The sequence below is a fragment of the Melospiza georgiana genome, chromosome 8 (assembly GCF_028018845.1).
Source record: "Melospiza georgiana isolate bMelGeo1 chromosome 8, bMelGeo1.pri, whole genome shotgun sequence".
Lineage (NCBI taxonomy): Eukaryota > Metazoa > Chordata > Aves > Passeriformes > Passerellidae > Melospiza > Melospiza georgiana.
The window spans coordinates 24,844,557-24,856,889 of record NC_080437.1 but is presented as its reverse complement, the minus strand read 5'-3'; the positions used below and the strand labels follow the sequence as shown (position 1 = coordinate 24,856,889).

The following is a 12,333-nucleotide window of genomic DNA, read 5'->3' as shown; positions in this document are numbered from 1 at the left end:
TCCTCCTTTTTTCTTTCCTTCTTTTCTACTTCCTATTTGTTTGACTAATATATAAACTGTCTGAGGCAGGGAGCATCTTGCACAGTCTTCAAAGCAGGTATGACATTTTTATTAGCATGTATAGGGTTGCAGAGACTCACAGCTACCATACAGATAATCCTACCACCTGACCACTGCTCACAGCTGGGTACCACAACAACCAGAGAGCAAAATGGTTCTGAGATGTGCTTGTTTACGTTTAGTTTATGTACCTCAGCCTGCAGGTGAAATGGAGCAAGCACCAGGACTTCCATCTATTAAAGGCAGTTGAGACAATGTTGAAAACACACAGTTCAACACAGTCCTGCATCTGGCTCCCTAGGGCAAGAACAGCCAAGCCTTAGCCTCAGTGTGGCTGAAGAGGATTTGGAATGGCTCTACCAACAGCAAATTACACAGCTTTTAAAGTAGATAAGGTGCTCTCAACACCTAGAAAAGAGCAGAATTCAAAAGATGCATAACATCTGTAATTATAGACAAACTCCTCACCTCCTCCTCCTGCAGAAGTGTTGAGAAGTATTTCAGTGGATGCCTTCCAGAAGGACACATCCATCTGCATCCTTTTGACAATAGGCACAACACACCCCATGACACCTGTGACCTACAGTCACAGCTCAGCATCTCATTATCTCTGACCTCCAACAAATGCAAACTGCAATTTGTACTTTATACAGAATACACCATATCAAACCAGAAGTCATCATATTCCATCCATGCTCTCCATGGGGTGAAAAAGGCATAAGGACTCCATGAATTATAAGATCCAGGTCGTGCACAGGTTGCTTGGCCGAGTGCAGTCCTCACTGAGCATCACTGAACATACACATCACATCGAGGTGGGAGAAGTTACAGGTGTCTACACTGCTGGACTCAAGACCACCACTGGAGATGTGACCAGTACAAATTGTAGCATAGACATGAGACAGAGTAAAGAGATGAAAAAGAGGGAGCAAACTTCATTAAAACCCTTCCCCGGCATGACAAAAGTAGTAACCGGGTGGTCAGAGCCTATGAAGACGAGGCCTGGTTCCTCTCATCCCAGCTGTAATAAGCTCCCTCTTCCTTCCTGCTGCTGAAAGGTTTGAACCGAAGCTCCTTCTCCACTGTTCCTGCCACGGGAAGACCAGCTCACCTGTCCTGGGCAGCACCACACAAATCCCACTTTCCTGCTGACCCACCTCTTCTGTCCCATTGCCACCATCCAGCTCACTCTAAATCTCCTTCAGCCCTGTCCCCTCACAGGTCACCTTGCTCCCTGTCACCACCTCCGAAAGACACCTGCACCTCCACCCTCAGGCCCCTGCGCACCTGTCAGCTCCAGCCTCCTGCCCTCACTCCAGCCACCTTTCCCTTGTTGTCCAGTCAAACACCTTTCTCCTTCGTCCTGCAGCCCCTGTGCCGCACAAAGCCCCTGCAAGCGGCACTGCCACCGGTGCCTGGACCCCTACATCACCTCTCCATCCCCACGGCACACAGGAACCCCCAAAGCCAGGGCTCTGCATCTCCTCCAGCTTCACTCCAGTCACGGGGCTCCCCAAACCTTAGGCGGGCCCCCAAGAGCCTCTTCCCCCTGGCACCTCACGCACAGCCGGCCAGCCCCGCCGGAGCCTCTGCCCCAAGGGCCGGCGCAGCCCCTGCACTCACAGCCGCCCCTTTTCCCAGGGGCGCAGCCCCCCGGCACGGCACGGCGCGACCCCAGACCCCCCGAGCGGCTCCCCCCTACCTGGGCGGGCTCCGCGCCGGCGGGCAGCCCCTCGGGCAGGGCCTGGAGCAGCAGCAGGGCCATGGCGGCGCGGAGCCTCCTCGCCATGCCCCCCACCCCCCGCTCCCGCCTCCCCGGCCCGACTGCGGCCCGGGACGGGAGCCCAGGGGCACCCCGCGCCCGGACCCGCCCTCGGCACTCCTCTATTGGGCGGCCGGGCGCAGCTTTCCGCTTGCCATTGATTCAGCGCGATGTCGCTTATGGCAGAACCGGGAGGGGCGGGGTCTGCGTGCAGGGCGCTGCCATCTTGAGTGTGGCACAGCGAGGAGGAAACCTGAGGGCGCACTCGGGCCGCCATGTTGTGAGTGGCGGAACTGGCTGGAGGGGGGTGCGGGTACTGCGCGCACACACACTGACATACAGACAGACCCACAGTCTCCCTGTGGCTGCCAGGCACTCATCCTCCATTCAGCTGGTCACTCCTGCTCAGCATGAGCCCTGCTCAGCCTCCTCCACAGTGCGCTCACATTGCCCCAAACCCCAGCAGCCCGCCCGGACCTGGGGCACACCGGGGCATGGAGCGGGGGCTGGCATGGCAGCAGCGGCATGGCTCTGGGCTCAGGGCCTCCAGAGCGTAGCAGTCTATTGGTGCCAGAGGTTAGCAATCTGTTGGTGCCAGCACCACTGGCAGACATAAGCAGCATGGAGAAGGGGATCTGCCCCTATGCTGTGTCCCAGCATGTCCCCACACAGTGATTGTCCACACTCCCAGCCAGAGTGGGGGCATCTTGAGCACTGGGCATTGATTCCCAGCTCGGCAGAGACAGCCCACGTTCTGGGGCAGTGTCAGAGGGTTTCTGCACTGCCGCTCCCAGCAGAGTACCAGACAGGCTTCATGCCAGATTGGCATTATGAAGTTCATCAGATGATCAGATAACACATTAAGAAAGGCCAGAAAAAATAATTGATTTAGCAACTTATCTCCTGCCCTGGCTTTTTTCTATCCAGATCAGCTCTCCTGCCTGCTGCTAGTGTGAGCCAGCAGGCATTCACCTGTCACACCTTCACCATGCCCTCTCCTCTTCCTGTGGCAGCCAGATCCCGGCCTCCTGCGGCCCTTGGGACTGAAGACAGTCCCTTCCTGCTGGGATTGCCAGTGCTTGAGGGAGCCCAGCAGCCTCCCAGCCCCTGCTCAGGCTCTGCTGCACACCAACGTGACATCTTTGGTGTGGTTACATTTGAAGTAAGGTTGTAAATATGCTGGAACACTGACATTTCCGCCACACACAGTTATTGAAGGAGCTTTATTCCTGTTCCCAGCTAGCCCTGAAATTAGAGGCACAGCAGGGAGAAGGCATGGAGATCAGGGAGCACAGGACAAGCTCAGATCAGGTGTGACTCATTGTTGGAGAGCAATTAACACTTGCTGCTCTTCCCAAGCAGGGATTCGTCTGGCTCTGACTCTTTGCAATGAGGTTTCCTTCCTGTTGCAATGGGAAATGGAGGCCAGACTGGCCACAGCTTGCAGCAACTCCTCTGCTCCCCAGTGAGACCAAGGCAGGCTGCAGACTTACTGTGGTTTTGGGGAGGGCTGGCAGGCTCTGGCTGCAGTGGCCATGTCCAGAGTGATGTGAGCTGTTGAGATGACTTGAATCCTCGGGGGGAGATTCCAGCTACAACCTAGAAACCTAGAAACCCTGCTGAGCTGAACTGTCAGCTGGCATAAATCCATGTTGATCTGAAGAGGGAATCCACTGCTCTAAGCTCAGGGAGGCGGGAGGGAAGCTCTGTCTTGAGCACGGCTTGCCAATTCTATAAGCCCAGAGCAAACCTCTTACTCTGTCCATAAGCAATAAACTGCACCACGTCCCACTCCCCAGGGCAGGGGAAGAGCTGATGCAAGATGGCAACAGCACTTCAGGGGGTCTCTGTGCTCCACTACCCCTCAGGGCAGGAAAAAAGGAGCAGCCAAACAGCTGAGGCTTTTCTGCCATGGTCCCAAACTTGGCTTCATGTGGCTGCTGCCCCGGAATCACTGCCCAAAGACCTCCCTGCCCTGCCAGGACCCCTCCAAACTGCCAAGGCAGGAGGGGTGAACAGCAAGAACAGGGAAAAGGCAGGTTTTGGGTGCTACAGCACATCATTTGACAAACATTGCCATGCTCCCAAGCATGCCAGAGTCACCTTGGTCCAAAAGACTGCTACAGGTACTTTTCTGAAAGCCCTCACGGCTGTTTTGGGTGTAGGACAGGAGCAGTGTGAGCTAAGGACAGTCTCCTTGTGGCTCCTCTCCACTCCCAGCAGGAGTGACATCTGTTTTATTTCATGTGTTTATCTATTACTTTAATTGTGCTTTAACAAGAGATCTAATAATGCCCAGGGAACAGATATACAAGCTTTCTTCTTTCTGTTCTGCTGTTAATTCTTTCAGAGCTCTTTTACAGCTTTCTAGGAGTAGCTACATGTGGTTGGAGACATTATCCTTTGCCTGTTGCAGCTTTGGCAGGAGTAAACCTGCTGTGGATACTTCAAGAAGTACCTTTTGGGTTTGGCTGCTCTCTCTGAAGGAACAGAATGTGTCTCTACTCGGGCACATGGCTGATGTGAGAATGCTGCTGCCCTAGAGATCTGACACATATCCCTGACTGGAGGGAGGAGCGTGGATCATCCACTGGGCCATGGGACTCTCGGAACAGCCATGATTGAAAGCAGGGGCTTTAGGACTTGGGCTTCTTTCTCCCCCAAACTAGGCTGCAGCACGCTCATGCTGCTCTCCTTTGGGGTGGGAGCAGCCTCATGGCAGACCCAAGATAGCACCATGAAACTCTGCCTGGCTATGAAGATAAACAGCACCCATGGGTGTAGGAAGGGTCTCCCAGTGTTACCCTCTCAGGCCCCAGAAGAGGATGACTGTCACTGTGAGCAGAGCACAATCACCTTTGTCACTTGCCATGGGACCTTGCAGCCCCAAGAACCTCTTGGGGAAGGCTGCCATTGAATGCCCCAGGGTTTCAGAGCTCATGCCATCCCTTACACTCTTCTTCCTTCTCCTGGCCCCTTTGCTCACCCTCACCCTGATGCTTGGTCAGTCACAAAGCCCACACTACTCCCTTCCAAAGCAAGCATGAGACCCACATACCAGCCCAGCCCAAAGAACCAGAAACAGAGATCAGCCAGAAGCACAGCCCACAGATGGTTTTTAAAAATCATCACATTTATTTTTCAACCTTCCTCTGCTGTTTGCAGTGCAGCAGCAGTGACTGAATTCAGAGCCTGAGTGAATGCCTTGACAGCTCTGTGACAAGAAAGAGAGAAGCTACTGGAGAGTGTTCAGTGGAGAGACACAAAAATGAAGAGGGATGATCATCTCTTATGAGGAGAGAATGTGAGAGCCAGGTCTGTTCAGTCTGGAAAAGGAGAAGACTGAGAGGGATCTCATCTATGCATATAAATGTCTCAAAGGCAGGTGACAAAAGGATGGTGCCAGGCTCTTTTCAGTGGTGCCCAGCAACAGGACAAGGAACAATGGCCATAAACTAAACCACAAGAAGTTCCACCTCAACATGAGGAAGAAATTCTTTACATTGAGGATAGCAAAGCACTGGACCAGGCTCCCCAGGCAGGTTGTGGAGTCTCCCTCTCTGGAAATACTCAAAACTCACCTGGATACATTCCTGTGTAACCTGCTCTAGTGACTCTGCCTCAGCAGGGGAGCTGGAATAGATGACCTCCAGAGGTCCTTCCAACCATAACAATTCTATGATTACTGTGTCTTCTTCCCCATATCAAAGGGGGCACAGAGACAATTGTTCCCTAAAGCTGCAGTTTCATGCTTTCACTGTGGGGACCAGAGATGTAGGACAAGGGTGACAGAGCTCAGAGGAATGAAAAAAATTAGAGCTAAAACCAATTAGCTATTTCTTTCCTGGCTTGTGGCAAACACAGAGTGAATAGAACCTGAACCTGAGAGCAAGGAATGCACAGTCCAAGCATTGATCTCTGGACTTTGGGATGGTGAGTCTCATGGTGCAGAGAGAACTGGTCCCTTCACACCTGCCAAGACATGATCCATCTCTTGGGAAGAGGCTACTGTGGTGGTTTAAGGCAGGAATGTGGTTTGGTTGCTGGTACAATAGCAGGATATCTGCTTTTAGAGGTAGAACTGTGCTCTGAGCCCCAAGGGAGAGAGCCTCATGCCTCATGGGGCCAAACCCAGTGAGGCCCAAACAGGCTGGGCCAAAGGAAGGCACAGGAAGCACAGGCATCCCTCAGGGCAAGAGAGACATGGGAAGGCTGAGACATGGCCAGCAGCAGATGGGCATGGGTCAGGACAAGCCAAAATGCTGCAAGCTGGACACAGAGTCAGACCCTGATTCTACAGTGGAAGAAGGCTGCAGAGAAGGTGCTGGGTGGGGGTGCAGATCTGGGCTGGACTGTCCCTCTGACCCTGCTCAGGGGATGTGGAAATGGTGGTGGCAGGAGGCCAGAGGGGTGTGATGGCTCCTGAGGTAGTCTCCATTCACAGTCCTTTGTTAAAATAGACATACGGCACTTGGTCCCTGTGCTTGGCCATGATACTGTCACGCAGCTCCACCTCAAGGTCAGCCAGTGCAAGGGAGCTGTGGAGAGGGAGATACACACTGAGAGCCAAGATCCTCCTCTCCAACCACCAGTCAAACCACCCTCCCTTCCCATTGCCATTTGAGGCCTCTGCAGTCCCTGAGATCTTGCAGGCTCTCGGCAAGACCCACCACCCCTCCCTCCCAGTGCTGGAAGGCAGAGAGCTGCCCATGCAGCCAGGTATCCTGTTGGTCCCAGCACAGAGCTCACAGAGCAGGGCAGGCACATGTTTTCCTGCTGCCCTGGGCACCAGTGTGTGCAGGTAAACACTACTTTGGGTTGAAGGGTGGGTGCCCATCCTGCTTCTCCTGGGATGGGCAGAGAGGAACTAGGGAAGGAGGAAGGCTCCCAAGATCCCATGCAGGAGGGGGAAGCAGTGGAAGAGGTACCATCGCTGGGGGAAGAGGGCACAGGCTGCTGGCACCATGAACAGGAGGCTGTGGGACAGAGAAGAGCAGAGATTAGTCCTGGGAATCCCAGCCTGTTTGCCCTCCAGCCACAGGGATTTCAGCCCAAGAAGTGCTGCTCACACCCCATGACTCCCAATAACTGGGGAAAGCCCAAGCTGAAAGGTAAGCAGCTTTGCTATTTCTTCTGGGAAAGAAGTATTTTTTCAAGCATCTCTTTGGAGCCATACTCCAGGCACTCACAGGTGACTGAGCAGTGAGATACTTACAAGCCCCCGCAGAGCAGCACCTGCAGAGGCCCATGGAGAACCTGGATCCGCTGCAAGAGAAGAGCCAGGATTGAGTCCCTGGCCTCACCACAAGACCCACTCACAGGGTAGGCAGACTTCTCCCCTCAGTAGGACTGAATGTGGTGTGCACCAAACCCTGCCACCCTCCCACAGCCTCCCCATGTCACCTGAGAGGCCATTGGTGTATCAATGACTGAAGTAGGGAGCAAAGCAAGCCAGGCTCTGCAAATCTCCATTTGATCCCCAGCATATCAACAGCAGATATGGGCTGGAGCACCACAGAACCCACTGGCTGAGAGGAGAAACATGCACTCACCTGCATGAAGGTGAATTTCTCCAGCCGCTCCATGATGATAGGCAAAATAACTAGGCACAGAGAGCAAAGGTCAGCCCAGATCCCAGAACAGCTATCCTGCTAGCCAGCCTGCAGGGCTGTCCCAGCAGGACCATCCACCTGGAGGCCATGGAAGCAGCTAGTTATGCTGGGGACTGCTGGGTGTTTGCTGACAGCAAGGACCTGACATGAGACCCCCACACATCCACCATTGGGGCAGCATGGTCTGTGATCCTCACACTCCTGCCCTTCCTTCTGGGCTTGCAGGATGTCAAGGGTCTCAGGAGCAGAGGGGGTGCCAGGCTGCAGGCTGAGGGGCTAGGGTCAGAAAGCACGAGAGAAGCATCCTTATGGGGCCAAACTGCCCCCTGTCTTCCAGGCTGTGGTTTGGCATGGAGGGGGCTGGGGGACCTCTAATAGGAATGGCTGGATGAGGAGAGCAAATGCCACCCTCCCTCTTTTTCATGAGGGAAACTGAAGCAGGGAAGGGCACGGTGGTGGGTCCAGGAGAGTCCCCAGTTCAGCTGCACACCCCCGTGCTCCGCACTCACTCATGCCCGGTGCTGCCATGGTGATCCTGGAGAGCACAACCTGCGCGATGCCCTTCACTGCTGCCCTCTGCAAGCAAAACCGGCAGGTGAGCCCTGGCAATGCCCTGCCCCAACCCACATCCCCATCCCCAGTGCCCCAACCCGCATCCCCATCCCCAGTGCCCCAACCCGCATCCCCATCCCCAGTGCCCCAACCCGCATCCCCATCCCCATCCCCAGTGCCCCAACCCACATCCCCATCCCCAGTGCCCCAACCCGCATCCCCATCCCCAGTGCCCCAACCCGCATCCCCATCCCCAGTGCCCCAACCCGCATCCCCATCCCCAGTGCCCTAACCTGCATCCCCATCCCCAGACTCACCCTGGAGCGGCCGAGCTCGTTGTTGTTCTCATCTGTCACTGTGATCCCGTTGATGATCTCCCTGAAGGGGATAGGCAGTCGTGAGTGGAGGATGGGATGGTCGGGAAAGCATAAGAACACAGCAACGGGGTGAGGGAGTGCCAGGGGAGTCCTCTACACACAGCAGCCCCAGATGCCCCCAGGGGACGGGGCTCCAGCACCCCGGGGCACCACGGTCCCCAGCCCAGCCGATGCTGCCATCTTCAGGGCACAGCTGTGAGCAGGATCTGGCCGTGCTAGGGACAGAAACTGCCTGGATACACAGCTGAACCAGGGCACAGTCCCTCACACAGTACCCGAGCTCCTTGTGCCCTGACTTGTGGGGAGCCCCGAGCAGCAGACACAGGTCAGCACAAGGACCCCAACTGGGGTGTGCCAGTATCAGGATATCATGGACTAGGGTTCTCCCATGCCATGCAGGAGATCTTTGGGTTTGAGGGATCTTCCAGCACAGATTCCAGAGCAGCAATCAGCCAAAAATCCCCCTCCTGCTCTAGGTGGAGGCTGAGCCATCCCACCCAGCACCCTCCACCACAGACACAGCACTGCAAATGCACAGACCCCAGTTCACCCCTCTCCAGCTCCCAGGAGGGGAATCCAAGGCAGGGAGGCCAGGCAGCCCAGGAGCCTGGCTGCCACCAGCTTGCCTTTGGAGGGAGCTGGGTCCCTCAAGCGCCCCAGGCACGTGTGACACTTACTGTTGCCGCATCATGGGGATATTGACGCAGTTGGCAGCAGCCACAGCTGCAAAGGGGACCCAGCGGGCCAGTAAGGGGGGCGCTCGCTGTGGGAAACAGGCTGGCATCAGCATGGGAGAGCAGCATGTGCCCAGCTGCCCTACCTGGCCCTAGCCTGGCATACCTTGGTGTAGAGGTTGAGTCCCACTGCGGTGGCCAGGGCTGCACTGGTGGCCGTGACATAAGCCACCCCGATTTGCCTGGACAGCGATTTCAAAGAAGGGAGACAACAAAATCACCAACTCTGACTCAGCCCCGTTCCCTCTGTGCCCAAGACACTGCATAAAGGGTCTTTACAGGGCATCCAGAGGTGCATCAAGTGGGCACACGGCATCCTGTGGGGCCCGCTCACCTCAGGGAGATGGGGGAGGCAGCGTTGCGGTTGGTGTAGTTGACAAAGGCATTGAAGGACTGGTTCACCCACTGCCAGAAAACCACTGCAGGCACTGTCCTGTGGAGGGAAGGGATGGGAGAGCACCCGAGGGCTGTCAGGGACACCTGGCCTGTGCCCGTGGCCAGGCTTGGCAGGGAGACAGCCAAGATGCCTGCAATCCACTCATCATGGTGTCTCCAAAGGGAAACTGAGGAACTGTGGCAAAGTGACAAGCCAGTGGCAGAGCTGGGAAATGATCCCAGGAGTTCTGGTTGCCCTGGGGAGCACAGGAAGGAGGGGCCCAGTCCTGCAAGGCACTTGGGCAGGGGTGGGAGACACAGCTCTCAGCAGAGTGGCAGCCATCCTCTGCTGGGCTGAGATAAGCCTTTGTCAAAGCAAGCAGCAAGGAGGGGACACATGGGGACAGAAGTGGCTCTGGGGAATGAGGGTGCCTGGGTTTCTACTGGTGTCTCAGGGATACTGGTGTGGGGCAGGAAGGGACACAGGGAGCACACTCTGGAATGCAGGGGGGTGGAGAAGGGAAAGCTGTCAGCAGGGGCTGGGGATGCTGAAGCAGCCTGGCCTAGGGGCACATTTGGTCCTCATTTCCAAAGACTGCTATGAGCTACAGACCAAGAGCAGCAGCCAAGCAGGATGTGGTTGCATTAATCATTACAGGAGCTATGGGAAGAGCTCAGCTGAGCTCAGGGTGAGGTGAGACCATTCCCAGCCATGCCAGGGGGATCTGTGATGCTTCTACCAGGTTGGGTGCTGGGGACAGAGCCCAGAGACATTGGGCTTGACCACAGGACACAGGCAAGCACAGCAGCCCTGGGCATGCCCTGGGCAGCACCCAGCCCCAGTGGAGGCAGGCTGGCTGTGCTCTGGCCTTGGGGGAACTTGAGAGGGGCTGGGGGCTGTCAGGGCTGTGTCCCCAGCCTGGTGTACCCAGGAGCTCACCGATAGAACTGGAGCATGCAGCCAGTGATGGCCATGCCCCCCGGCACCTGGAAGGACATCCTGCCAATGAAGTTCATCTTCTCACCGCTGTCAGGGTGGAAGGCTGAGTCGTACAGCTTCTTGGCATAGAGCAGCTGCTCCTGGCTGCTTCCTGGCGGCACCAGCCCAGCCCTGCAAACCCAAAGCCCATCAGGGGAAGCTGCACAGACCCGCCAGCACCCAGCACTGCTGAGGCACAGAGCTCTGGGCACCACATGAAAGGCAGAAGAAACATCTCCAGAGAAGGATGCATGTCACAGCTTGAAGCTCCTGGGAGAAGCCTGGGAAACCCCCCCAAAACTACTTCCAACAGATGTTACATCACAGCATACCTGCTTGAGAATGACTGCCTCCATCCCCTGCAACACTGCACAGTGGTTGGGATGGCCGTGAACACAGGGACGGCACCTGCCCCATTTGTACCCCTGCCCCTCACCTGCAGCTCTCCACCAGGGCCTTGGCCCGGTCCAGCTCCTCCTCTGACACCAGCACTGTCCGAGGGTCGGTGATGTTGAGGAAGTGCTTCAGGCGCCCCACGAAGGTGCTCTGGTCCCAGCGTGGGGAGTCGATGTCGAAGCTAGGGGAAACTGTGGCCATCTTGGCGTAGGTCTGGGCAGGGGAAAAGGCCGCTCAGTAGGATCCTGCCTTGCTCGCTCATTGAGTGCACAACTGCCACGGCCACAGGAGCAGTCAGCTGGGTGAGAGCCATGGCAGGTTTATATTTAACAGAACAACTGGACTTTCAGCAGCCCCGAGCCCAGGAGGCCCCTGCACTCCTGCTGTCAGCAGAACACTGCAGTCAGGATGCTACTTCACACATCACCCTGCTTGCCTGTGGTCACCCCACTTGTGCTGCACCCCACACCCCCTCCTCGGGGTGGTATGGTGCTGCACAGCACTGCAGGGCCCAGCTCAAGCCTCCAAAGGCTGCCCTGCAGGCGCTCCTACAGGGGCACAACTCTGCAGCCCCCGAGTGTGCAGACTGTGCTGTGCCCCCCACAGCACCGTCCTGCACATCCTTCTAATGCTGCTCTGCACTGCCATGGCATTGCCCTGCCTGCTCCCCGGGGTGCCCACAGTTCACAGCACAGAGTCACAGAAAGAATTAGGCACGAAAATACTTCTGAGATCAACCTATGACCAAACACCACCACGTCAACTACAGCATGGCTAACCTAGTGCCTAACCCTAGCCAAGTGCCATGTTCAGTCTTTACTTAAACACCTCCAAGGGACTGTAACTCCACCATCTCCCTCAGCAGTCCTTTCCAGTTTCTAACCACCCTTCTGTAAAGAAACACTTACTAAAGTCCAACCTGAACCTGGCACAGCTTCAGACTATATCCTCTCGTCCTGTCGCTGACTGCCTGGGAGAAGGGGCCCGCTCCCACCTAGCTACACCTCATTTCAAAGGTAGCTGTAGACAGCGATAAGGTCTCCCTGAGCCTTTTCTCCAGGTTAAACGCTCCCAGCTCCCTCAGCCATTTCTCATAAGACTTGAGCTCCAGACCCTTCACCAATTTCCCTGCCCTTCTCTGTAAGGCACAGCACAGCTCGACACACCCCCGGCTCGGCTCGGCTCGGCCCGGCATGGCATGGCACAGCCCCGGCACACCTCCAGCGCGGCTCGGTCACGACTCGACTCGACTCGACTCGACTCGACTCGGCACGGCACGGCACGGCACGGCACGCTCCGCCCTGTCCCGCCCCAGCCCAGCCCAGCCCCGTCGCGTCCCCACGTGTCCCACCTGCGCTCCCGGGCCCCGCTCCCGCCCTCGCGCCGCTCACCGCCCCCGCGCTCCGACGCGTGGCCGATCCCAGCCAATCACAGAGCCCCAAGCGGCCGCGCCCACCGCCCCCGGCAGGGCCGCCCCAGTACGCGT

At 56.6% G+C, this 12,333-nt stretch overlaps 2 protein-coding genes across 3 annotated transcripts in view; both read right to left on the bottom strand.

Moving 5' to 3' along the window:
* The window catches only part of WBP1L (WW domain binding protein 1 like), a 59,151-nt gene extending 57,294 nt beyond the window's left edge, over positions 1 to 1,857 (bottom strand). The window contains exon 1 of the mRNA XM_058028850.1: positions 1,763 to 1,857. Coding sequence (XP_057884833.1) covers positions 1,763 to 1,849 — 87 coding nt within the window. The 5' untranslated portion in view covers positions 1,850 to 1,857. The remainder of the gene's footprint in view (positions 1 to 1,762) is intronic.
* A 4,390-nt stretch (positions 1,858 to 6,247) lies between these two features.
* On the bottom strand, positions 6,248 to 12,233 carry SFXN2 (sideroflexin 2). 2 transcript variants are annotated; one of them, XM_058028854.1, is made up of 11 exons: positions 12,199 to 12,233; positions 10,888 to 11,120; positions 10,413 to 10,583; positions 9,432 to 9,530; positions 9,204 to 9,279; positions 9,041 to 9,126; positions 8,304 to 8,364; positions 7,944 to 8,010; positions 7,038 to 7,087; positions 6,751 to 6,798; positions 6,248 to 6,360 (listed from the first exon to the last, which is right to left on the bottom strand). In XM_058028854.1, the coding sequence occupies exons 2-11, from the start codon at positions 11,046 to 11,048 to the stop codon at positions 6,343 to 6,345; spliced, it is 837 nt and encodes a 278-aa protein (XP_057884837.1). In that variant the 5' UTR covers positions 11,049 to 11,120; positions 12,199 to 12,233; the 3' UTR covers positions 6,248 to 6,342. The 2 variants fall into 2 exon arrangements, with proteins under 2 accessions (XP_057884837.1, XP_057884836.1); XM_058028853.1 differs by having other exon boundaries at positions 6,273 to 6,798.
* Positions 12,234 to 12,333: the final 100 nt, after the last annotated feature.